This window comes from Thermobia domestica, chromosome 18, assembly GCF_964235325.1.
Source record: "Thermobia domestica chromosome 18, izTheDome1.hap1.1, whole genome shotgun sequence".
Lineage (NCBI taxonomy): Eukaryota > Metazoa > Arthropoda > Insecta > Zygentoma > Lepismatidae > Thermobia > Thermobia domestica.
Genome location: NC_137471.1, coordinates 175318909 through 175346098, shown reverse-complemented (window position 1 = coordinate 175346098; position 27190 = coordinate 175318909). Strand labels below are relative to the sequence as shown.

General features: G+C 34.9%; 1 protein-coding gene across 1 annotated transcript in view; it reads left to right on the top strand.

Annotated features, from left to right (window-relative positions):
- The window catches only part of LOC145675833 (beta-1,3-glucan-binding protein-like), a 66591-nt gene extending 58882 nt beyond the window's left edge, over positions 1-7709 (top strand). Inside the window, exon 9 of the mRNA XM_081746574.1 lies at positions 7542-7709. Coding sequence (XP_081602700.1) covers positions 7542-7658 — 117 coding nt within the window. The 3' untranslated portion in view covers positions 7659-7709. The remainder of the gene's footprint in view (positions 1-7541) is intronic.
- The last annotated feature ends 19481 nt before the right edge of the window (positions 7710-27190 follow it).

Sequence of the window (27190 nt, the reverse complement as noted above, 5' to 3'; positions counted from 1 at the left end):
TGGTTCAACATAAAAAATGAAATATTCTACCTAATTGAATGTGGTTCAACATGGAAATGAAAATATTGTACCTAATTGAATGTGGTTCAACATAAAGATTGAAATATTCTACGTAATTGAATGTGGTTCAACATAAAAAATGAAATATTCTACCTAATTGAATGTGGTTCAACATGGAAATGAAAATATTGTACCTAATTGAATGTGGTTCAACATAAAGGTTGAAATATTCTACCTAATTGAATGCGGTTCAACATAAAAAATGAAATATTCTACCTAATTGAATGTGGTTCAACATGGAAATGAAAATATTGTACCTAATTGAATGTGGTTCAACATAAAGATTGAAATATTCTACGTAATTGAATGTGGTTCAACATCAAAAATGAAATATTCTACCCAATTGAATGTGGTTCAACATGGAAATGGAAATATTGTACCTAATTGAATGTGGTTCAACATAAAAATTGAAATATTCTACGTAATTGAATGTGGTTCAACATAAAAAATGAAATATTCTACCTAATTGAATGTGGTTCAACATGGAAATGAAAATATTGTGCCTAATTGAATGTGGTTCAACATAAAGATTGAAATATTCTACGTAATTGAATGTGGTTCAACATAAAAAATGAAATATTCTACCTAATTGAATGTGGTTCAACATGGAAATGAAAATATTGTACCTAATTGAATGTGGTTCAACATAAAGATTGAAATATTCTACGTAATTGAATGTGGTTCAACATAAAAAATGAAATATTCTACCTAATTGAATGTGGTTCAACATGGAAATGGAAATATTGTACCTAATTGAATGTGGTTCAACATAAAGATTGAAATATTCTACCTAATTGAATGTGGTTCAACATAAAGATTGAAATATTCTACCTAATTGAATGTGGTTCAACATGGAAATGAAAATATTGTACCTAATTGAATGTGGTTCAACATAAAGATTGAAATATTCTACGTAATTGAATGTGGTTCAACATAAAAAATGAAATATTCTACCTAATTGAATGTGGTTCAACATGGAAATGGAAATATTGTACCTAATTGAATGTGGTTCAACATGGAAATGGAAATATTCTACCTAATTGAATGTGGTTCAACATAAAAAATGAAATATTCTACCTAATTGAATGTGGTTCAACATGGAAATGGAAATATTCTACCTAATTGAATGTGGTTCAACATGGAAATGGAAATATTGTACCTAATTGAATGTGGTTCAACATAAAGATTGAAATATTCTACCTAATTGAATGTGGTTCAACATAAAAAATGAAATATTCTACCTAATTGAATGTGGTTCAACATGGAAATGGAAATATTGTACCTAATTGAATGTTTTTCAACATAAAGATTGAAATATTCTACGTAATTGAATGTGGTTCAACATAAAAAATGAAATATTCTACCTAATTGAATGTGATTCAACATGGAAATGGAAATATTGTACCTAATTGAATGTGGTTCAACATAAAGATTGAAATATTCTACCTAATTGAATGTGGTTCAACATAAAAAAATGAAATATTCTACCTAATTGAATGTGGTTCAACATAAAAAATGAAATATTCTACCTAATTGAATGTGGTTCAACATGGAAATGAAAATATTGTACCTAATTGAATGTGGTTCAACATAAAGGTTGAAATATTCTACCTAATTGAATGTGGTTCAACATAAAAAATGAAATATTCTACCTAATTGAATGTGGTTCAACATGGAAATGAAAATATTGTACCTAATTGAATGTGGTTCAACATAAAGATTGAAATATTCTACGTAATTGAATGTGGTTCAACAAAAAAAATGAAATATTCTACCTAATTGAATGTGGTTCAACATGGAAATGGAAATATTGTACCTAATTGAATGTGGTTCAACATAGAAATGGAAATATTCTACCTAATTGAATGTGGTTCAACATAAAAAATGAAATATTCTACCTAATTGAATGTGGTTCAACATAAAAAATGAAATATTCTACCTAATTGAATGTGGTTCAACATGGAAATGAAAATATTGTACCTAATTGAATGTGGTTCAACATAAAGATTGAAATATTCTACGTAATTGAATGTGGTTCAACAAAAAAAATGAAATATTCTACCTAATTGAATGTGGTTCAACATGGAAATGGAAATATTGTACCTAATTGAATGTGGTTCAACATAGAAATGGAAATATTCTACCTAATTGAATGTGGTTCAACATAAAAAATGAAATATTCTACCTAATTGAATGTGGTTCAACATAAAAAATGAAATATTCTACCTAATTGAATGTGGTTCAACATGGAAATGGAAATATTGTACCTAATTGAATGTGGTTCAACATAAAGATTGAAATATTCTACCTAATTGAATGTGGTTCAACATAAAAAATGAAATATTCTACCTAATTGAATGTGGTTCAACATGGAAATGGAAATATTGTACCTAATTGAATGTGGTTCAACATGGAAATGAAAATATTGTACCTAATTGAATGTGGTTCAACATAAAAAATGAAATATTCTACCTAATTGAATGTGGTTCAACACAAAAAATGAAATATTCTACCTAATTGAATGTGGTTCAACATGGAAATGAAAATATTGTACCTAATTGAATGTGGTTCAACATAAAAATAGAAATATTCTACCTAATTGAATGTGGTTCAACATGGAAATGGAAATATTGTACCTAATTGAATGTGGTTCAACATAAAGATTGAAATATTCTACGTAATTGAATGTGGTTCAACATAAAAAATGAAATATTCTACCTAATTGAATGTGGTTCAACATGGAAATGGAAATATTGTACCTAATTGAATGTGGTTCAACATGGAAATGATAATATTGTATCTAATTGAATGTGGTTCAACATAAAGGTTGAAATATTCTACGTAATTGAATGTGGTTCAACATAAAAAATGAAATATTCTACCTAATTGAATGTGGTTCAACATGGAAATGAAAATATTGTACCTAATTGAATGTGGTTCAACATAAAGATTGAAATATTCTACGTAATTGAATGTGGTTCAACATAAAAAATGAAATATTCTACCTAATTGAATGTGGTTCAACATGGAAATAAAAATATTGTACCTAATTGAATGTGGTTCAACATAAAAATAGAAATATTCTACCTAATTGAATGTGGTTCAACATAAAAAATGAAATATTCTACCTAATTGAATGTGGTTCAACATGGAAATGAAAATATTGTACCTAATTGAATGTGGTTCAACATAAAGATTGAAATATTCTACGTAATTGAATGTGGTTCAACATGGAAATGAAAATATTGTACCTAATTGAATGTGGTTCAACATAAAAATTGAAATATTCTACCTAATTGAATGTGGTTCAACATAAAAAATGAAATATTCTACCTAATTGAATGTGGTTCAACATGGAAATGGAAATATTGTACCTAATTGAATGTGGTTCAACATAAAGGTTGAAATATTCTACGTAATTGAATGTGGTTCAACATAAAAAATGAAATATTCTACCTAATTGAATGTGGTTCAACATAAAAAATGAAATATTCTACCTAATTGAATGTGGTTCAACATGGAAATGAAAATATTGTACCTAATTGAATGTGGTTCAACATAAAGATTGAAATATTCTACCTAATTGAATGTGGTTCAACATAAAAAATGAAATATTCTACCTAATTGAATGTGGTTCAACATGGAAATGAAAATATTGTACCTAATTGAATGTGGTTCAACATAAAGGTTGAAATATTCTACGTAATTGAATGTGGTTCAACATAAAAAATGAAATATTCTACCTAATTGAATGTGGTTCAACATGGAAATAAAAATATTGTACCTAATTGAATGTGGTTCAACATAAAAATAGAAATATTCTACCTAATTGAATGTGGTTCAACATCAAAAATGAAATATTCTACCTAATTGAATGTGGTTCAACATGGAAATGAAAATATTGTACCTAATTGAATGTGGTTCAACATAAAGATTGAAATATTCTACGTAATTGAATGTGGTTCAACATAAAAAATGAAATATTCTACCTAATTGAATGTGGTTCAACATGGAAATGAAAATATTGTACCTAATTGAATGTGGTTCAACATAAAGGTTGAAATATTCTACCTAATTGAATGTGGTTCAACATAAAAAATGAAATATTCTACCTAATTGAATGTGGTTCAACATGGAAATGGAAATATTGTACCTAATTGAATGTGGTTCAACATAAAAATGGAAATATTCTACCTAATTGAATGTGGTTCAACATGGAAATGGAAATATTGTACCTAATTGAATGTGGTTTAACATAAAAATGGAAATATTCTACCTAATTGAATGTGGTTCAACATGGAAATGGAAATATTCTACTTAATTGAATGTGGTTCAACATGGAAATGGAAATATTCTACGTAATTGAATGTGGTTCAACATAAAAAATGAAATATTCTACCTAATTGAATGTGGTTCAACATTGAAATGAAAATATTCTAGCTGATTGAATTGGTTCGACATGGAAATATTCTATAAGATTGAATAGACTCAACATGAAAATTAAAATATTCTAGATAAATGGGAGTAGTATTTCGGGAGTAGGAATAGGAATTAGATTTCTGTGCTTTCGGCATCTAAGGGCATTTAGTCCATCTCTCGTCATTTAGTGAGAGATGACGTTCTTCGGCGAAAACACTATCTGGGGAAAGGGAAGGAAGAAAGAATTGGAGGAGGAAAGAAGCGGCTTGGGACCTATATTTGAGGTACCACGTCGACATTTGCCTGATGTGAATGAGAAAAACCCAGGAAAACCTCATTCAGCATGGCTGAACTGATAAAGCTTTTTACACTTTCTCGATCGAGTGCCACCATCGGGAATTGAACCCAGGATCGGACGCACAGAAGGAGAGAGCATTTGAGACTGCGCTATGCGGGGCCACAAGTGGTATTTCGATAACCTGTTAAATATTCACTAAGAAGGCAAGAAGAAGAATGATGAAATATACACCTAAGAGCAACGGATTAAGGAACCGTCACTCTAAAGACTGAATCAGCCACTAAGAAATTGAAGAACCACAGATACACTGGAGACGTATTATTATTATTATTATTATTATTATTATTATTATTATTATTGCATTATGAACACATGTTATTACTGTTGGTTTCTATAAATATTAGCCTATTACATCAATATCTTGTTTGAGTAATACAGTGTTTGAGGGGAATAGCTTAAAATATAACGGTGTGAACAAAATTGAAGAAATATAACGCTTCAATGATAAACAGCGAGACAATATGGAACAGACACATGTCTCCTTATAAGAGCTAATCTTTCAGATTTTGAAACCTAAGCATGTTCTTTTTTGAGAATTTTTTTTATTAGTATCAATTCTGAATTAAACTAATTTTCTAATGCTACAAAAAAATTACAATGCTCCAACTGCATGTGAGTTCTGAAACTAAAGTCACTAACAAGTTCGTCGCTTCTGTAAGTATGTGTGCAGGGCCGGCTCTACCATATGTGCAACACGTGCATTTGCATGGAGCGGCAAGTTTTGAGGGCGGTAAAATATGTGGCAACTATATTATTCAAAATAAATATTTCTTGTTGAAAACAGACTTCGTGATGATGGTAGTTAAATTTCCTAAGTTAACCTTCTATTTGAATATTACATTGATAAATCATGTTTAGGTCGCATTAGTTCAAGGCCACATGGACAGTGCTGAAGCTAATGGTCAAACAAATCTTAGCATGAATTGCTTGATTGTTGTCAAATACAAGAACCCAATTCTCGAACAGTAGCAAATACCTGTTCCATTTAGTTAGTTATCATAGTTTTGATATGAAAACTAGTATTGTATTTGTTATAAACAAGTTCCTTATCATTTAAGGTGAAAACTTTTTATTTTAAATTTTGTAACAGATGTAGAAGGAAAATCAAGAAATAAACATAAAAGAGCTAGTTGTGCTGGAATTACAAATTGATAAATTGCGATCGAAGCTCCACATTGAATTATATAAAAAGGATTACCATCTTCCCTCTGCAGTGTGTTTGTTTTATTTTTCACTAACATAATAGATTATTATTTACAGAAGAAAAAACGGACATAAAACGAGATTGCACTTGTAGCGTTTAGGCCATTCTGAATGCGAGTGCTCTTTTCTTCCCCTTCGTTGTTCATGGTGGTGTAATATACTTAAAATCGTGGCTTTTAAGATTTGCTCTTTCTAGAGAAAGGGAGCGGCAAATAATGTCATTGAACGGGGCGACAAATTGCCTAGGCCCGGCCCTATATGTGTGTCATTACTGAGAGATAAACAAGAATATATACAATCTGCTAGTTTACAAACAATACATAAATAAATAAACGGACTGTTTCAGTAGAACAAAAAGTAACAATTATTATTGACCATGAACAACATATTTTATGCGCCATAAAAATTCGAGTTTTTCGAAAACTATGCTATAGCATGTCATTTTGTTCAGCCTGATGTCATCTATCGATTTATATGTGTCATCTTTACACATAATCATAGTTAAACAAATATTGAAGTATTTAAGAGTTAATCATAATTTTGGACTTTAGTTTATTAACTATGCCTTGCACTGTTATAATGAAAAACTTAATGAAGTTATACTTCGGTATCACTTTCAACTTAATAGGTAGTGGTTATTGTACAGCATCCATTTTTAAGTTTACAGAAAAAGGAAGTTTTTGCAATTTTCTCTAAAACTACGCATGAAGATTTGTATTCATACATATCACTTTAATTAGTTCAATGAGATTTATTGGTTATTATATGTCTTGTCTTTGGACATATTTTTGTCGTTGTACGAGGGTCATCCTGACAGATTACCTAACACAGGGGCAAACTATTGCTAGGATTTCCATCTCATGACCAAGTTATGACAGGAACTGAAGAAGAAACGTCGTGGATTGGTCACAAAAGAAGTGCTGCTGTTGCCAGACAATGCAGCAGCTGATACCGCCTATGCATCCATGATGAAAGCAGTGGAATTAGAATACGAAATATTGTCCCACCACATACTCACCGCACCTATCACCAAGTGACTTCCTTTCTCTTCCCAAAAATGAAGTGTCTACTCAGAGGATTCCATTTAGACAATAGGGATGGCGTCATTTCTGAGATTGAACTCTGGTTTCAAAGTCAATCTGCAGACTTTTACAAAACGGGCTTACGGAAAATGAAGAACCGCCGGCAAAAAATGTGTCGCTAGACTACGTAGAGAAGAACTAATACGTACCATCATGGAGCCAGCGTTCTCCAAAGTGGATTTCTTCTAGATGATTGCACGAAGTTTTTGATACCTCCTCGTACGTTATTAATATTTAATAATTTGTCGGAATGTAGTACCTATGCGTTATATACTGTATGCTACGGGAAACATCCGTGGCTAGGATTAGATTTCTGCGTCTAGTATATGTTATTGACATTACTAGCGAAAAGATGTTTTGCAGGAGAATAGTAATTAAAATTTTCATTTTAATACTTGTGTTTCTATATTTTCTGATAGGCAATGCTGAACTTCTGGGATAGGAAAGAAGCCTGGTATGACACTTGGAAGGCTACAGAAAACAATGGAGAAGCAGCAGCACTGCAAATTGACTATATTAAAGTCACTGCATTATGAAGTAGTAGTGGGTGTTTTTTATACACAATAAATACAATATTTTGTTTTGTAACTATAAATAAATAAAAATATTCCTTTTTATATATAAAAATGGTTTCTTTCTTTTTAATCGCTCAAACGACGATAACAATTGCTCAATATATTTACCCGTGGCCATATTCTATGAATACATGGAAATTTCTAACAGACATGGCGTACACATACAGGGTGGCCCATAATTGTGTGTATGATGTTTGACTGACTGTTGTATTTGTAATTCTGGACAAAAAGTTTTGAATATGGCAACACTATGTAGCCTGAGAATGAGGATAATTATCAATGAACTTAGAACCGTAAATGTATGCCAGACAGGATGATGGAATGGTTGTCTCTGAACCAGCGTGTGCGTTGTGTGCGTTTATAATCTGCAACAAACAATTACGCGGAGGTAAGGCGGATGAAATGGCAGTCGAATTTGTACGAAATGGTTCCTCTGTGTTGACAATCGAAAGAATAAACAATAAATTTGACGCTACTGGTAGTATTTTGCATGCCCCGGAGTATGCATAGAGATGATAACAAAGCTCGTGTGTTGGATGCCGTTGCTCTTCGTCTCCAACAATGTATCGATTTGGATAGCGTATTGGTGAATCATGGCATGGAGAACAGAGATTAAAATTCTTGTAACAAAAAGTATGAGAGTAATGTGTTTATGTTTAATTTTGTATTCGAGTTATGTTACTAGTTTATCGCAGTCTTTGAAACATCATATGCATAACAGGTTGACTGCCAAGGTGATTTGAGGGTACTGCTCCCAGGAGGCCATAACTTTCTTCTTACCTTTGGCTCAATTATGGATAGTCATGTTACATTTTTGTCGCGATATTTTGCTTCTCCCGAAAATGTACCAATGGGAGCCGAGCACCATATGTCATGCTCATGGTCTCACAGTAATTTGTGACAATGAGCATCATATATGATGCTCAAGAACCTGAATAGGTTAGTAAATTGTAATATCGAGCATAAGCATCATATATGGTGCTCATGGCCCCACAGAAAAATAAGGTGAGCAGCACATATGATGCTCATGGCAATCAACCTGATAATTATGGGCCACCATGTAGTTTCTAATATATTCTCAGGATAAATGAAGGGCCCAGGCATGGGCATCTCTGGCATGTTAAAATTGAGAACAACTAGAACAAAGAATGATTTTAGAGCCAAACTAAATTAACCTCAAAATTGTTACAAAGAAGGGGAGGTTTTCGATCGATTTCTGCCCGAGCTAACGGGAACGGTTTCTATCTCAATTAGTACAGTTAATCAGAATCTTCTCTGATCACTGAAAGATCACTTGCTACATATAGAAGTTTTCATATAGTAGCTATAATCCTTATGGGACTTTGTCTTCGCGTAGGTATTATACTATTAAATAGTCCATTTTTCATTAATTTTATATATATATATATATATATATATATATATATATATATATATATATATATATATATATATATATATATATATATATATATATATATATATATATATATATATATATATTTTTACTTCCTTATTTTCCTTCTATTATACCTTCTACCACGTCACTCAGAGATTTTTTTCAGCAATGCCCTAATATCTTTTTAATTAGTTCACATTATATTTTTTCGCACCTAGTATTCTAAGCTAAGATTTATAACGTTCTAGGTTACACTGTATAATAACAGGGGCGTCATTTCAGACTTCGCTTGAGGGGGGCAAGAGCACCACCGACATAAGACTTTCACGTTTTGTACTAGTATATTAGTAAACAATGTATTAAAGTGTATGTATTCCTCAAACTCTTGGGGTTGGGGAAATTGCCCCCTCCTGCCCTCCCTAAATAACGCCCCTGTATAATAGCCCTAAGTTCGTTATATTAAAATTATGAAAATCTTTCAAAAAATAATTCATACCGGTATACTAACTGTTCAAATGATAATAGAATAAAACGAATTTATTTTAACTACTGTATTTTTTGTGGATTTTCTGCATTTAGCTTATTATTTTTGTAATTAATCTTCTTTATAAACGAATTTACATACATCCATTATGGCTTCCTCTCCTACTATCTATAGAACTAATCAGAAAGAACAAGTCAAGAGATGGCGCTGTAAACACTAAGTATTGGGGAGCTTTGCTGTCATTTTATACTCAATTTTTACTATTTACAATTCATTACTTTGGGCAATTTTATTATTTTTTACAATTTTCATATACGATTTTACATTTTCAATATGTTCTTGCGCCGCTTATTCTTCTTTATTACATTAATAGTGTGATAAACAATTTTATTTAAAACATGGCCATCTTGGCTCGTGCCATTTTAGTACATAATCTTATTTCAAACTATTTATAATTAAAACAAATATAGTGACGTAGTCCAAAAGACTCTAAGGCTGGGACTTCCTTTATAAATCTCCCGTAAGAGAGGTAATTGAAAAAAAAAAAAAAGAACGAGTTTCTACGTGTTTGATCACCAAAAAAAAGAAGAAGAAGAAAATATTAGCATACGATCACTGTTGCCAACTCGCGAGAGTGAAATGTCGCTAGTTTAGTACTCTAAAGTCGCTAGAAGTCGCTAAACGCCTCGTGCCAAGTCTCTAAAAAAAGTCGCTATATAATTTTACAAAGGAATAGAGTACGATTTTCTTTTTTTCGGGGGGAGGGGTTGGGGAATTCATGTTTCTTTCTTATTGGAACACATCACCGAACTCACCCCACGAAATTTCTGTATAATTTATATTAAGAACAACCGCAGTTAAATTAATATATAAATCACACGCACTACACTGAACCAGAAAAGCACAATGTTCTTCAAAATCACTGTCACTGTACGCACTGTGCATTGCAAGAGGTTACCAGCTATTACACAACTAGTTAGATACGGGAAATTCCCGGATTTCCGAACCGCATTGAAGAAGGGCATAATCCTCTATACCAGCGATGAATCCAATGAAGTAAGTCGCTCATAGCAGTAGTGCAACCGAGTGTGTGAAAGTAATTATTAGTATCAAAAAATGCAAAATTTTGGAAACTTTAATATAAATGTAGAACTAAATGTCGCTAGATTTGTCGCTAGGCGCTAAATAAAAATTTTTGTCGTTAGACACTTCCAAAAGTCGTTAGTTCTAGCGACAAAGTCGCTAAATTGGCAACACTGCATACGATACAGTCCAAAGGAAACAATATCAGAAGATAGAGACCATTATCCGTTTTAACATATACATATTTCTACAAGTTATCCTTACATATTTTCCGCGAACTCAAGGACTTTTTTGTCGCCTTTTCGTAATGTTCACGTTTCTGTTCCGTATATCTGAGTTCTTTCCGTAACTCTTCATTTAGTGACTCAGATACGAGTGACTCTCAGTAATTTTCATCATTATTAACACAATCATCTTAGTGATATCTCACCATTTCTCACATTTATTTGTATTTATCGTTTACTTTCAAATTTTTTGTTATTAATACGCATTACAAACCAATCCCATATTCTATTTTCTTTGCTCAGACTTCTATTAAGTGACACAGCTTCAATCACCCTAGTCACAAATTCTTCATATTTATTTTCATCTCAAATAATTTTTACGGTTTATCTTTTCTGACACAATGTTAATTTTCGATTCAGATTCCGCGAGTTTGAAAAACAAATATCCTGGTATTTCTACGTCTCGTCAAACTACCATGTTCTCTAAATCAAACTCTCCTTCGCTACTCTTCTAGACAGTAAACGATATCACTGAAATGCAAACTTTTCGGCTTTTCAACATAATCGGTTGGTGAACTTTTAGGACGGTATTCAGAGAGAATTCGTTAATCGAGGGTTAGTCTCAGACTAGTTAGTAAGTATACTAAATCTTTACTAAGGAAGGTGCACTTTTTGGTATTCAGAGTGTACTTTGAGTACAACTAAAATGATGATTTGGGTATGATTAAGTAATGTAACCCCAATGCATCGGGTGAGAAAAATAATTGTGGCAACTACGGAAAAGTTTATTTATTTATTTCATTTTCCGCCGTAAGAACTTAGCGTTCATGGCTTCGTCAAGAGATACAGTTACTATTACAAGTTATAATAATAATAATTGCAAGAGATACGCTACAATTAGTATTACAATTATTAAAAAAATAATATATAATAATACAATATATAAAGTAATAATATAAAATATATACGTAACAATAAAACAAACTAAGTGTACTTTTAGAGAAAATATAAATTTACCTTGTTTTATATATTTTAAAATTCAAATAAATTTTGATATTTACATTATAAAGAAAGACCACAGTGAAGATATTCATCTAAACCATAGAAAAGATGTTTAAGTAACAGTAACTTGAGGTGTCTTTTAAACTGCAAGTTTGGCATTCGTTTGACACGATCTGGTAATTTATTATAAAGTTTTATTCCTATGTGGTGTAACGAATTTTGAGTTCTTGTTAGACGGAAATTTTGGATATGAATATGATTGGTTGTTCTTGTGTTGTATTCGTGTAGGTCCGAGTTGAGTTGAAAGTTTCTTTTATTCATATGTATAAATGACGTTGTTTCTAGAATGTATATACACGGCAATGGTAATATTTTAAGTTTCTGAAACAGTGGTCTACTTGGTGTATGAAACGGGACTGATAACATTATTCGTAACATTTTCTTCTGCATAGTAAACACTTTCTTTGCATAACAGGTATTACCCCAAAAAATGATTCCATACGATAGAATTGACTGAATCAATCCGAAATAAATTGTTTTCAATGTTTCTGTAGTTAGAATCTTACTAACTTTACGTATAAGATATATTTTTGCGCTTAGTTTCCTCAACAAATCATTCACGTGATCGTCCCATGTTAACTTAGAGTCCAATTTTATCCCTAAAAATTTACAAGAGTCAGATACCTGTATGAGTTCCCCGTCTATACGTATTTGATGTATATTTAGAGAGTTCAGTTTTCCTTCATTGAAACTCATTATAGTTGTTTTCGCTGCATTTAAGTTAAGTTGGTTTGCTTTTATCCATTCTGTAATTTTATCTGTCGTGTTCTTAAATATGATTTCCTCGGAGCAAATGTTATTTGGAATTTCAACTAAAATATTTGTATCATCCGCAAAAAGTACGCTTTTGTTTGGAACTACATAATCAGGAAGATCGTTAATGTAGATAAGGAAAAGTATAGGACCTAATATTGATCCTTGTGGAACTCCGTGCCTAATGTGTCTTACCTCTGACTTGGTTGGACCTATTTCTACATATTGCATGCGGTTAGTCAAATAGGAGTGGAACCATAAATTAGCATGACCTCTAATACCATAACTACGCAATTTATTCAATAAAATTTTGTGATTAACAAGGTCAAAGGCTTTTGTGAGATCCAGAAAAATTCCATATATTTTATTTCTTCTCTCTCTCGCTTTATATATATCACTTAGAAAAGCAACTACAGCATTGTTAATTGATTTGCACTTCCTAAACCCGAATTGGCTCTTCGTGAAGATATTATTCTTTTCCAAAAAGGGCACCAATCTGTTATACATAACTTTTTCTAAAATTTTGGAGAAAACAGATAGAATAGAGATAGGACGATAATTTCCTGGGTCAGTAGTTGATCCTTTTTTGTGTATAGGTCTTATTTTTGCAAGTTTAAGATCTTCTGGAAATGTTCCCGTTTCAAGAGAGGAATTGCATATATCAGTCAACGGTATAAGAAAATATTCGGCACACATTTTAAGCAAGTAATAAGGAATATCGTCGGGCCCAGAAGATTTTTTCGTCTTCATTTTTTTAATAATCGATCTTATTTCTAACTCTGTGGTAGGTATTAAGTATATAGATACAGAATTACTAGATAATTTTATGTTGTTAGTCTTTTCAGACTCAGAATTTGAGTATGTTTTCGCAACGTTGGCAAAAAAATCATTAAGTAGGTTTGCAATATGTTGTTTATTTGTTATTTCTCGGCCATGCTGAATTATTTTTTTAATTTCTATTTTTTGCATTTTTGATGCGGTTGATTGTTCATTTACTACTTGCCATAGTGTTTTGTTCTTGTTATCAGATTTAGATATCCTATTTGATGTGTGCATTTTCTTTGCTTCTTTTATTACACCTTTAAGAATACTCCTATATTTATTAAAATATTCTTTTAGTTTCCTATTATTCGTCCTTTTTACAATTGTATGTAGTTGTTTCTTTCTCATGCAGGAATTAATTATGCCTCGTGTTATCCAGTTGCATCTAGTTTTGTGAGAATATACCTTTATCTTTTTAAGTGGAAAGGCTATTTCGAAATAGTGCCTAACTGTATTAATGAACTGTCTGTATTTATTGTTTACGTCATTTTCTAGTAGTATGTCCGTCCAGTCTTCCTTGCTAAGAAGATATTGAAAGTACTCCACGTTCGTTTCATGAAAGTTTCTTGCCCACTTACATTCTTTTCTGTCAATTTTCCGATCTTGGGGTTGAAGTGTTATGTTTATTTGAACTGCATTATGGTCGGAGAGTGATGTGTTAAGATTATTTGCTTTAAAGGAAGTAGTTTCATTATCTATTATAATTTGATCTATACAAGATTCTGAGTTTTCTGTAATGCGGGTTGGAGTGTTTATAGTGTGTTGTAGGCCGAAGGATTGCAAAGTGTTTGATAATAATGTTAGGTGATTTGATGGTGTCAGGAAATCAATGTTTAGGTCGCCACATAATACGATTGGTTTACTTTCTTTCTTAACTAAAGTTAACAGTTGTTCTAATTTTTCAATAAAACGGGGAAAGGAGCTGTCAGGTGTTCTATACATGACTATTATAATGAACCTATGTCCTGATTTTTCGATTTCTATTACTGCATGCTCAAATGTCTGTTCCTCATTCAGATACATGCTGTTGTTTTTTACCTTATACTTTAATATTTTTCTCACAAACATTAAAGCACCACCGCACCTACTGAATGTCCGGCAAAATCCACCAACACATATATAATTTGGTAGGACTGTATACTCTATTTCATCTTCCCTCAACCAGTGTTCGGTAATACAAATTACATCTGGGTTCATCAGCTCAGTGTCGTTTCTGATTAGTATGTCTAGTTCATCTATTTTATTTCTAATGGATTGTATATTCTGATGTAGTACCTTTAGTTCAACTGTATTATATTGGTTTGATTGATAGCATACTGACCTAGAAGAGGTATCTGTGTCGATGAGTGGAGCATTTGTTATCTCTTTGATGCTTAGATTTTCATCAAACTTAGATACATGTTCCCCATTAACTACTTTAGAAGTGATATTATTGTCTCGTCGCATAAAAAATCATTATTCCTGAGTTTTTCGGGTAATCGCCTTTGTCGATTGGTCACACGCGTACTACTACTTGGGGCGCCTATTGTTGAATGTGTATGTTTCTTTTGTGGTGTCATGCATTGAGAAATTGGGAGGATAACTTTTGCGTTTCTTTTGTTGTGTTCCGAAACGTTTTCATTGCCTTCTGCGTTACCATTAAAGAAAGCCATGGATTGCGAACTCTCAGTAGATGTATCTGTACTCCTTTTTTTAAAGTTACATGTTTGGTTATGTACTGGCTTTTCACTATTAAGATTTACTAGTGTCACTGATGTACGCCCCAAATTGTGAAGCATCTCTTTTGCTGCAAACAACATTTGGCTATCCTCACTGTGCATTTCAAGCAATCCATTCCCCATAGCTAAACTAAAACTTACGTTGGAGAACTGAAATGTGTTCAAAGCTCTAGAGGCATCTTTTACAACTGTACATTTAGACGTTACCTTTGTATTATTAGTAACCTGTTTGCAGGCTAAAGATTTTGTTTGCCCATTTCTATACTGTACTGTACTATATGATTTTGCACTGGACTTATTACTTATTAATTGATTTACCTTGTCTACAATGAAAAGCTTACCTCTGCGGTTTAAATGTAGACCATGCTGAGTATGGTGCGTTCGGTCGAGAGACGCAAGATCGACAATATGTACATTAGTATACTTGTTACATAATTTCATGATTTCCTGATTGGTTTTCCTCACTTCTAAATTGACACAAGATTTATCAGTTAAGTCGTACCGGTGAGGGACTGTACAAACCAGAACATTGGTATTACCTAATTTACCTAATACACTTTCATAAGCAGCTATTACACTATTTGCTTCGTTTTTAGATACATCATTAGTTCCAGTGATTATTAACACATAATCCTCTTTTGTGAGTTTTTCTGTTTCTTGTACGCAGTCCTTCAACACTTGCTGAGATCGAGCTCCTGGCTTAACAAAGTTAACTGTTCTTACCTTGTTTAGTTTGTTGCTCATAAGTGTACCTAACCCACGACCTTGGCTATCTGATAATATAACTAGTTTGTTCAGGTTACTTTCCTGTCTATTACTCCCTTCAGCATTACTATTTCTTCTGTTATTTTGTCGAGTCACATTTACGTCTAATTTTGTTCTCATCTTGTTATGGGTTTCACCGTCTTGAAAGAATTTCGGAATACTTTTCCTGTCCTGCGACGTACTACTTTTAAAATGTTCTTTGACCATTTCACCTTCAAGCACTACAAATCTATTCTGAGTTCTAATGCCTTCTGGTGAACCTACCTGTTGATATTGTGTGGTTTTTACATTACGCATAGTTTGCGACTTCAGATTATATCGCGGTTTACTTTTATTTGTTTCGACCTTTTCTTTGTCCTCCAATAACTGCGTTTCGTATTTACTGTTGTATATTACATTTACATTGTTTTTCTTCTGCCGAACATTTCCAACAAATTTCGATGAGTTTTTAGCTATTGGTTGGTTGACACTATTATGCACTGAGATCAGCGCATGCGTAGTCTGTAAAAATAAAAACACATGAAATACGAAATGTTGTGTCGCACGCTAAACCGTAGGTAAACGATTAGCCTCTGCTCTAGATTAACTAGTCACATGTGATTAACTTCGTCAAATACTACGTCCTAATCAGAAACTCTGAATACACTTTTGATAACCATCCGTTAGTCAACCCCGTAGTATGGCGTTAATCAGACTTCAAAACGATTCTGCATAAGGCCCTTAGTGTCTATGTATTGTGCATGGGAGAGCCCACATCCGGGAAATTGTTACCCATTTTACTTATTTCTCAGCGAAAGGATTTTGCTATTTCCTGATAACTTTAATGTGATAACACTGTTAAGCGTGGTATATAAGTTATATATATATATATATATATATATATATATATATATATATATATATATATATATATATATATATATATATACAGAGTGAGTCAAAATAAGAAAATAAGTGTTACAAGCCAATATCTCGCGAACTTTACATCAAATAAGAAAAATGTTAAGAGTCAATGTACAATACAGAGGGGCCTAAAAATGAGTCAAACACGAGGTTTCTCCCGCCCCCCATTTTGGGGGAAGGGGGTGTACGTGAAATGTTTAAATGGGAACATAGGTCAAGTGAAACATCGTTCGGAAGAGCCTTGAAAATTGAACAATTTTTGTAGGAAACAATTTTTGATATGGGGCACCGTTTTCAAGATGCCCCCCCAAATGGTCCTGTATCAGACAAAATTTCCAGTACTTATAAATCAGAAACGGCTGAGTAGAAAACGATGAAACAAAAAATGAAAAAGGGAAAAGCCATAGGCAACGTGAAATGATACGGTATTGTTGCCGTGTCCCTAGGACCCCAATCATGGGGCCCCAGGACCAACTTGAAAATTTCAAATGGGAATATAGGTTGAATTGCCACTTGAAAATTACACGTACACCCCTCCCTCCAAAATGGGGGAACCTCGTGTTTAACCCATATTTTAGGCCGTCTGTATTGTACATTGACTCTTAACACTTTTCTTATTTGATGCATAGTTGCGAGATATTGGCTTGTAACACTTATTTTGACCCACCCTATATATATATATATATATATATATATATATATATATATATATATATATATATATATATATATATATATATATATATATACTATGTGATCAAAAGTATCCGGACACCCCCAAAACATACCGTTCGTTTTTCATATTAGGTGCATTGTGCTGCCACGTCTGCCAGGTACTCATTATCAGCGACTTCAGTAGTCATTAGACATCGTGAGAATGCAGAATGGGGCGTTCCGCGGAACTCACGGACTTCGAACGTGGTCAGGTGATTGGGTGTCACTTGTGTCAGAAGTCTGTACGCGAGATTTCCACACTCCTAAACATCCCTAGGTCCACTGTGTCTGATGTTGTAGTGCAGTGGAAATGTGAAAGGGACAGGTACAGCACAAAAGCGTACAGGCCGACCTCGTCTGTTGACTGACAGATACCGCCGACAGTTGAAGAGGATCGTAAAGTGTAATAGGCAGACATCTATCCAGACCGTCACATAGGAATTCCAAACTGCATCAGGATCCACTCCAAGTACTATGACAGTTAGGCGTGAGGTGAGAAAACAGTTAGGAGTCGAGCGGCTGCTCATACACATCACGCAGGTAAATGTCAAACGATGCCTGGCTTGGTGCAAGAAGCGTAAACATTGGACGATTGAACAATGAAAAAACGTTGTGTGGAGCGACGGATCACGGTATACAATGTGGCGATCCGATGGCAGGGTATGGGTATGGCGAATGCCCGGTGAACGTCATCTGTCAGCGTGTGTAGTGCCAACAGTAAAATTCGGAGGTGGTGGTGTTATGGTGTGGTCGAGTTTTTCTTGGAGGGAGCTTGCACCCCTTGTTGTTTTGCGTGGCACTCTCACAGCGCAGGCTTACATTGATGTTTTAAGCACCTTCTTGCTTCTCACTGTTGAAGAGCAATTCGGGGATGGCGATTGCATCTTTCAACATGATCGAGCACCTGTGGGGGAGTGATTACACGACCATAACATCTATGTAATGGACTAGCCTGCACAGAGTCCTGACTTAAATCCTATAGAACACCTTTGGGATGTTTTGGAACGCCGACTTCGTGCCATGCTTCGCCGACCTACATCGATACCTCTCTTCAGTTCAGTACTCCATGAAGAATGGGCTGCCATTCCCCAAGAAATCTTCCAGCACCTGATTGAAAATATACCTGCAAGAGTGGAAGCTGTCATCAAGCTTAAGGGTGGGCCAACACCATATTGAATTCCAGCGGTACCGATGGAGGGCGACACGAACTTGTAAGTCATTTTCAACCAGGTATCCGGATACTTTTGATCACATAGTATATATATATATATATATATCTTTCAGCATATCAAATTGAACTGTTTAACACTCGTCACCTCTAAATGAATACAAAATTATTCATCTTGCTTCTGTCGGCAATATTTATGCTTATAATGCCACTGGCTTAACTACTTTAGTTCCTACATCATGAACGTGTGGAGTGTGGTGTATCTTTGATGTCTCTGTAAGATCCTCGTGGAGAGAAGGACCTATTTTTCTACATATTTTTGCAGTATTTTATTAAGTTTGGTTTCTTTTTGCTTTTCTTTTTTTGAGTTTAATGTTCCACAAATATGTTCCAAGGCTAAGGGGACGGTAATGCTTATCATGTATGAAATGGTGAAATGAGGAAAGTGGTAAAAACGGGAGAACCCCAGAAAATCCATATACACGATGTTTATCTCCACAAAGACCACTTGGCATGAGCTGGGAGCGAATCAGAAACCATATCCACCAAACCCTGGTTTCACTCTACACTAAACCACCCTCATCCTTCAAGTTTGCTTCACTGTGTCAATAACATATACAGATGTTGATCAGAAAAATGGAAACACCTCAACGAAATTGCAACTTACCAGATTAATATGGTGTCGGGCCACCTTTCGCCTTCAGAACAGCTTTGATGCGACGTGGGATGGAGGCATAGAGGTCGTGAATGGTAGCAAGTAGAATTTTACGCCATTCCTCGTGCAGGGCATCGGCCAGTTCTGTGTGAGAGGATGGAGGTGGAAATCGTCGCCGGAGTCGTGTTTCCAAGACGGACCACAGATGTTCAATTATGTTGAGATCTGGGGATTGGGCGAGCCAGGGGAGGTGTTGAACTTCATCCCCATGTTCCTCAAACCACGCTGCAACAACGCCAGCTGTGTGAATGGGTGCATCCTGGAAGATGGCGTCATTGTCCGGTAACAACATCCGGACCATAGGATGCAAGTGGTCTCCTAAAATTGAGACATAATCGTTGGCAGTGATTCGTCCGCTAAGTGTGACCACAGGACCCAATGAAAACCATGATATGGCGGCCCAGAGTATCACCGAGCCGCCGCCATGTTTCACAGTTGCGCGGAGACACTGCAGATCATAAGCTTCTTTGGGCGTTCTCCACACATAAAGACGGTCCGTGGTTGGGAATAGGGTGAAGGATGACTCATCCGACCATATCACACGTTTCCAGTCCTCAACGGTCCAAGTTGCATGGTCGCGGCACCATTTGCGGCGTGCGAAAGCGTTATGGTTCCTGATGAGCGGTTTGGCCCGTGCAACACGACCCCATAAGTTCATGTCATGTAATTCGCGGCGGGTACTGATTGAGTTCCTCCGTCACTTGCTCCGCAGTGGCACGATGGTTCTGCGTGACAATGCGCTTTAATACCCGGCGTGACCTGTCACTCATGATTTTCTTCCTCCCACTGTTCCGCTTCCCCGATGTGGTTTTCCCGTGTGTTGTGTAGGCCGTCATCACCTTCGACACTGTCCCACGCGACACACCTAACACAGTAGCCACTGCCGTCACACTCACTCCACATAACCGCGCACCAACAATTTGCCCTCTTTGAAAATCTGAGAGGTCTTCCATTTTACACTACCTCCGTGTGCTGCAGCCACTGAACACTGCTGTTCCACTGCGCCTGACGTAGTATGGAGACCGATCTAACACACCAGCACCAGCGGTCCGGCGCTGCAGGCGCCACGACACCACTGCCAACCCATACATCTGACGTGTTGCCAACTACAGGTGTTTCCATTTTTCTGATCACCATCTGTAGGTCTCTAGCTGCTTAAAGGAACTGACAAAATCTAGCAATTTAGTAGTCAGTGTAACTGCTCTCAAAAGTTTTTGTACGAATTTCACTTAAAAAAAAAAAAAAAAAAAAAAGAATACGAGAATTAAGAGGGTAGAATAGCCTCAGAGTTTCAGACCACACTTCAGCACTGATGATGGACACACAGAATGAACCTGAAAACAGCGTTTATTTGTTTAAGTAAAAAACAAAAATCAGTTTCTGAGTGACAGCATCAAACATTCCTTATGAAAGGTAAAGCTGAGCAGCAAATAAGTCTTTAAGATTTTTTAAAACTAATGTAGAATTGCATTTGTATCAGATTTAAGGTTTTAGAGTCAAAGGATAATAATTTCATCCCATCGAATGTCTATCATGCTGCAATGAGCAAGTAGATAACTAATAATAGAGATTATTTGATTATTAACTCTAATACTAAAAAAATGCTGTACTCGCTTTTAACTCTTAATTAATATAATACAATCTATCAAATATAAGAATAAAATGTTTTCACAAAGTAATGTTTGATTGATTGATTGTAGTTTTATGTCAACGAGACAAGACTTAAGTCTGTATCGTCTCACCCTGCACCCTGGATATATATATATATATATATATATATATAATTTCTTTCGAAAGGTTTTTATGATTATTATCATTTACTTTTCAGTTTTTATTCAATAATTTTAATTGAATTGTAGAAGGCGATAGTAAATATTTATTTATTCATAAATTGACATCTTGAAATTTCATAGCCCGTGAAACCCTGTTGCTGGCCATAGGTCAACATCGAATTCAATTATGTATGGTGAGCGCATACACTCCCATCGCCATCTCTGGCTTTCTAAACCGTAGTTCTGTATCTCCTAATTTGTGTCAGTTGCGCAATGCTCATACCGTGCTGGATCAACAGGTGCTCTTTCACGGCAACATGAGTAAGGCGCATGGTCCTCGGTTCAATTCCCAGCGGCGGGTAGTCGCATCAGGAAAAGGCTGTGCAGTGTTTGGAGTCTACTTTAAGCAGTAGGTTCCGTCCCAAATAGCCTCCGTACCGGTACTTAGAATGATATTAAACTCCAGTAGGAATAAATATGTGATTATAACTGTAGGTAATTACTATTATTTCACCTATAGCTGATTACAGAAGTTGATTTCTCTAGGATTCAAAGGAAAATATCTTTTGTATATTGCTGAATTGATAACAAATAGAAATTGAGGGAGAGAATGAGATCCAGATGAAGGAAGTGAAATGATCTTGATTAAAATTCACTGTAAAATCTGTTAATTCACATAAAGGAAGAGTAATGTTTAAGAAACTTGTTTACGTAGACGGAGAACATGTAAGTCATCCGTGAACATAGAAACAGCGTTAAAAAAAGTGATTCGTTACTACGTAAAGTTATTTTGTAGCGACTGTGTACCACAGGTTAGTACGGGTTTGTCTCCGGTGTAATAGTTTTGATGGCATATATGGACGATTGCATGTACGAATGATTTTTGTCGTCGCCCACAAAGTCTTTTTTTCTGTTTATCGCAGGAATCTGAACTATCGTGTAGTACGTGTCACAGAGCTGTTAAGAAAGCAGGCCTGTATCCCTACAAATTTACAGTTGTTCATTAACAGACTGTCCATGATAAACGACTAACATATTGCTATTGGTTTCAACGATTTATCGCTGGAAGACCAGGAGTATTGCAGTGCACGTGGTACACTGATGAAGCGTGGTTCCTCTTGTCAGGATACGTGAACTCACAAAACACACACGTGTATAGGGTGGTAACAATAAGCCTTCAGAACTAACACTTGGCTGGTACTAGCAAGGTGAGGCAACATACCACACGTCTAAAGCGAGTATGACTGCGGTAGAATCATTTTTCCGTGACAGAGTGATTTCCAAAGGATTATGGCTCCCAACGTCAGCTGACTTGACCCCAGATTTTTCTTTGGGGCCACCTTAAAGGCAACGTATACAAGAACAAATCATCCATCATCGACAAGTTACGTGAAAACATTGGCCGTGAAATCAAGGCAGTCAGTCACACTTAATACTCTGGTAACAACATTCACGAACATGCAGCGCCGTGCTGAACTGTGTACACAAATGGGGGGAAGTCACTTCCAGCACCTCTTGTAATGTATCTTAATTTCTCAACCATAAAGGTATGTCATGTACACATTTGGTTTCATATCCTCTTTTATTAAGACTTTTATAACACTTTTCCCAGGGTCTCTTACGAGAGAAACACCCTGTATAAGACCATTTGAGAATTCAAAATCAAATAAGGTATCTACTTGCATAATGTTTGCCAATGTTTGGTCGTGATACGGTACTTGGATCATTTTCACAGACATTAATAAACCATTAATTACATACAATAAAAATCATTCTCCGAAACTCAACTCTTCATTTTACCTCAGACAGAATGCAGATGAATATTGGTGTAAGATTATCGATGTCTAGATTTCTAAGAAGTTGGTTGTTGTTATGACTGAGATACCTCTGGCGCCCCCTCACCCATCGAACAGACCCCGTACATGACCATCTATAACTTATGCGTACGCGCAGAAACGACCATAAACCGAAAATTATCAGTTGTAGGGTATTGACCACTTTTCTTTTTTATATCCTTGTGGAAAGTGTTTTAAAAGTAAACTGGATAGAGTTCCCTGATCATTAAAAATATACTCATGTAAAATTTTGACTCTTTTGTAGTGGTAGTGCAAACGGTAATGTATCAACCAGTATATTAAAAAAAAAATATATTACCAAATGAACGAGTATGGCGTAGTATGTTACGATTTTACATAATTGAAGAATTTGATGCAATAAGGACGTAAGTCTGAAATATGCAGTTGGAGGAAAACGATGTTGAAAATTTAAGTAGTGTTTTTTTTTTCTTACATAAAACAATGTAATATGCAGCATTTTTTTTCCGATATTGAGTTGAAATGTTACCAGGAGGTTAAACAAGCATGGTAAAAGCCACAAATGCGTTTGATGCAAAAAGGGCGTAAACTCGCTTACGCCCTTATTGCACCAAACTCTTCAATTATATAATAAGCAACAAACCTTGTGAAACCGCTTATAAGCACTTTTTCTATTTTCAGTTTTTTAATCAACAAATTGTATATAAAATCAGAATTTATTTCTTTCTCACTTTTGGTTTTGCCAATTCTTTTATCAGATCAGAGATGTCTAATTCATGAGCTCTTTTCTGCTCAATACTCAGCATGGCTACACCCCAAAGGTATTCTGAGATATTTCTTGATTAATTTTTCACTTAGAGAATGATCGCTCAGCAGTTGCAACTATAACAGGAAGAGTTACATATAAACAAAGCGCAGTCACCACATTTGGAAATGCTGAGCTGAGGTCAGATTCGGTAATAAAATGAAGAATCTCTTTGTGGGTTGAAAGATTTGAAAGTCTGTCTTGAAAAGTTTCTCTGAAAATCATCACTTCTCGTGGAAATTTCGCTGGATAAGTCGTCTGCATAAATAAGAGCAAAGTTATAAGACTGCTTGGTGACCTGTTCTTCAGGAGTGGTTCGTAACACTGATGGGAATAAGAAAGAAAATCTTTCATAAAGTTACCTCATTCCTTCGAAGCGTACCCTTATGTTTACTATTACGGAGTCCATGATAGGTAATGTGCTTTGATCTCGAATTCTTTGACTGGGTCAGTAAATCGCGTATTTTGTGCCAATTCATCAGAATATTTTCGGCACTTTCTTCCTTATTTCTTCTAACTTATCTAAAACACCAAATTGGCGCGTAGAAGCACTGGCTTCCTCGAATACTTGAGAAAATACTCTCGAAAATTTATTTTGGGATACTCGTGTGGGCACCCCTGACGTTGGCGTCCCAGGCAGTTGCCCGACTCTTGGTGCTTGTATTTAGCTCTGTGTAACCACGGTACGTGGCAATTGTGTTGTGTTTCATAATTATGGCAACACTTTTAAACTCGTTTTAATCCAGATCTTATAGGCCATAGAATTTGTCATTATTACAGCCCGGATTTATTTGCAAAATGCATGTTTATAGTAACATGCCGAAACGTATGCAAAGTATCAATATTTTTTTCTTTTCGACGGGCTTGTAAGGATTGGTTTGAGACGCAAATGCATATTTCGCAAACCTTTCAGGATACTGCATATTTCCGAATTTTATTGCTGCATTCTAGCATATTTCAGAGTATATCACAAGAAAGTAGGCTTTATTTAAAGTGAACTGAATCATTTTGTAAACGCAGATGTAGTATACATTTATTATTATTATTATTATTATTATTATTATTATTATTATTATTATTATTATTATTATTATTATTATTATTATTATTATTATTATTATTATTATTATGGAAAAATAGCGTTAAGTTTGTTGCTCACTATCCTACGAAAATTCACTTTCGATTGTTTTCAAATTCGGTGTTTTTCACATGCACCAGTAACTTCTGCTGATGTAGAAAGAAACTTTTTGAGTTTACAAAAAGTTTCTCACTTATAAACGCAGAGGGTATCTAAGGAAGATGTTCATAGTTTATTAAAACAAAAGTCATTAAAGTATTGAAAGAAATTGAAATGTTATTTTCTTAGTATATATTTCAGTGCATATGTTAAATATTTAATGCATATTTTTGGCATCTTTCGTGCATATTTGCATGCATATCTTGGGGTTTGTACATGGAAATCCAGGCTCTAGTCATTATTGTTGAAAGCCTTTTGCGCAGAGGAATTTTATTTAAAGCAAGTACGCTCAGTACGTGTAATATAGGACTGATATCGTATTAATACAGGAGAATTAATTTCTTAATCATGCATTGCTATAACCTCGACGATTACAGTAATGTCAGGAATTTCATATGCAAATGTAATAAATTGCGAGCGAAGTAAGCAGGAATTTTTATTCTTGCCATGCTCGGAAATGAAGACTGAAAACTTGGAGCTCCATTTATATGATTTGCTTACGGGCACAAAAAACCTGGGGCGCCCCCTAATATACTGAAACACCCTGCGCCCGTAAGTAATGCCTACCCTGCCTACCCTTTGCTACGCCACTGCATACGCCAGTAAACATTGTTAATAATAGATATGCTCATAACTACACGGTAAATATCTTAACTTTATTAAGAAAAGTGAAGTAACTTACAATTCTTGCATAATATCATTATATAAATTTAGGTTTTCAATTGTCTTAATTTGGCATCGATCACAATACTACCAGGATTGAAATAATGTATCTTATGTTTTGCATTATCAAGATCAATAGAATTTATTAATGACGTCTTTTCGAAAAGTAATGCAAAAGCAAACACAAACTACAGATGAATTAGATTGCACTCTCGATCGCATAATTCAATGTGTAACATCTAGTCCAGGCGCATTTGTAAGTCCGTGGGACTTTGAATGAAGGGATGTTGCGGGTAGGTGGAATATCTTCATTAGGAGGTACCTAATCATGTGGTACCAGGTGGCAAGCCGAAAACCGTGGCAGGGGACCGGAAGGGGAGGAAACAAAATGGCCGTCAGTGACAGTTGTCTCTCTGGCTTTAAAGTGCTATAACTTCTACAACTTTTATATTAAAACCTTGAAAGTTGTGCAAATATGTAAATCACTCATCAAACATTCCATTTTAGAACAATTTGCTGCAATAGCAACGCCATATAAATATGGCTCCCTTAAATCCCAAAATTCGGTATTATTTATTTCTTTTCTTTATATTCAAACGAAAATAACTCGTAAACTGTCACAGGTACGCGAAATCACCTTTAAACAAATGTTGTGGGTCCACATAAGGGCTTTCCAACGAGGTATATGCCATTTCTGTATCTTTAAAACTAACGGAGCTAGACTAGTTTATGTTACAGTATGTGTATACCTTATAGCTTTTAATATATGGCTAGTAAAATTAGGCGAAACCTGCATTTGTAAGTTCGTGAGTTTTGTGTGAAGGATCTTTACGGGTTGAGGGAATGCATTCACTAGAAGGTATCTAATCATGTGGTACCAGGTGGCAAACCGAATACCGTGGCAGGGGCCGGGAGGGGGGAATTAATATGGCCGCCGCTCTCTCTCTCTCTCTCTCTCTCTGTGTGTGTGTGTGTGTGAAGCTTTATAATAGTTTTTTTTGTTTTTATTATTATTAGTTCTTTGGCATTGAAAGATTTTTTCTTTGTTGGACGCATGAACAGTATAGTAGAATGAAATAGGAAAATGGAAGAGCATGAGAAAAATATCAAAAGTCATCTGCAAGTGCAGCTACCTCCTTCGGCGAAGAAAATAAAATTAAGTACAAACTATTCCATGTGTATTTTTTGTCAAGAGGAAACACAGAAACCACTTGTGAAATCCTCCAATTATGAAAAAGCGCTACAATGTATAAAATTGAGAGCAGAATGGATGAACAAAGAATACATTGAACTGTATAGACGTTTGGGTGAAGTAACAAGTGAAGATCTAAGAAATGAAAATGCATCATGGCATGCTGATTGCTATAAGAACTGCACACACAAGGAGATGAT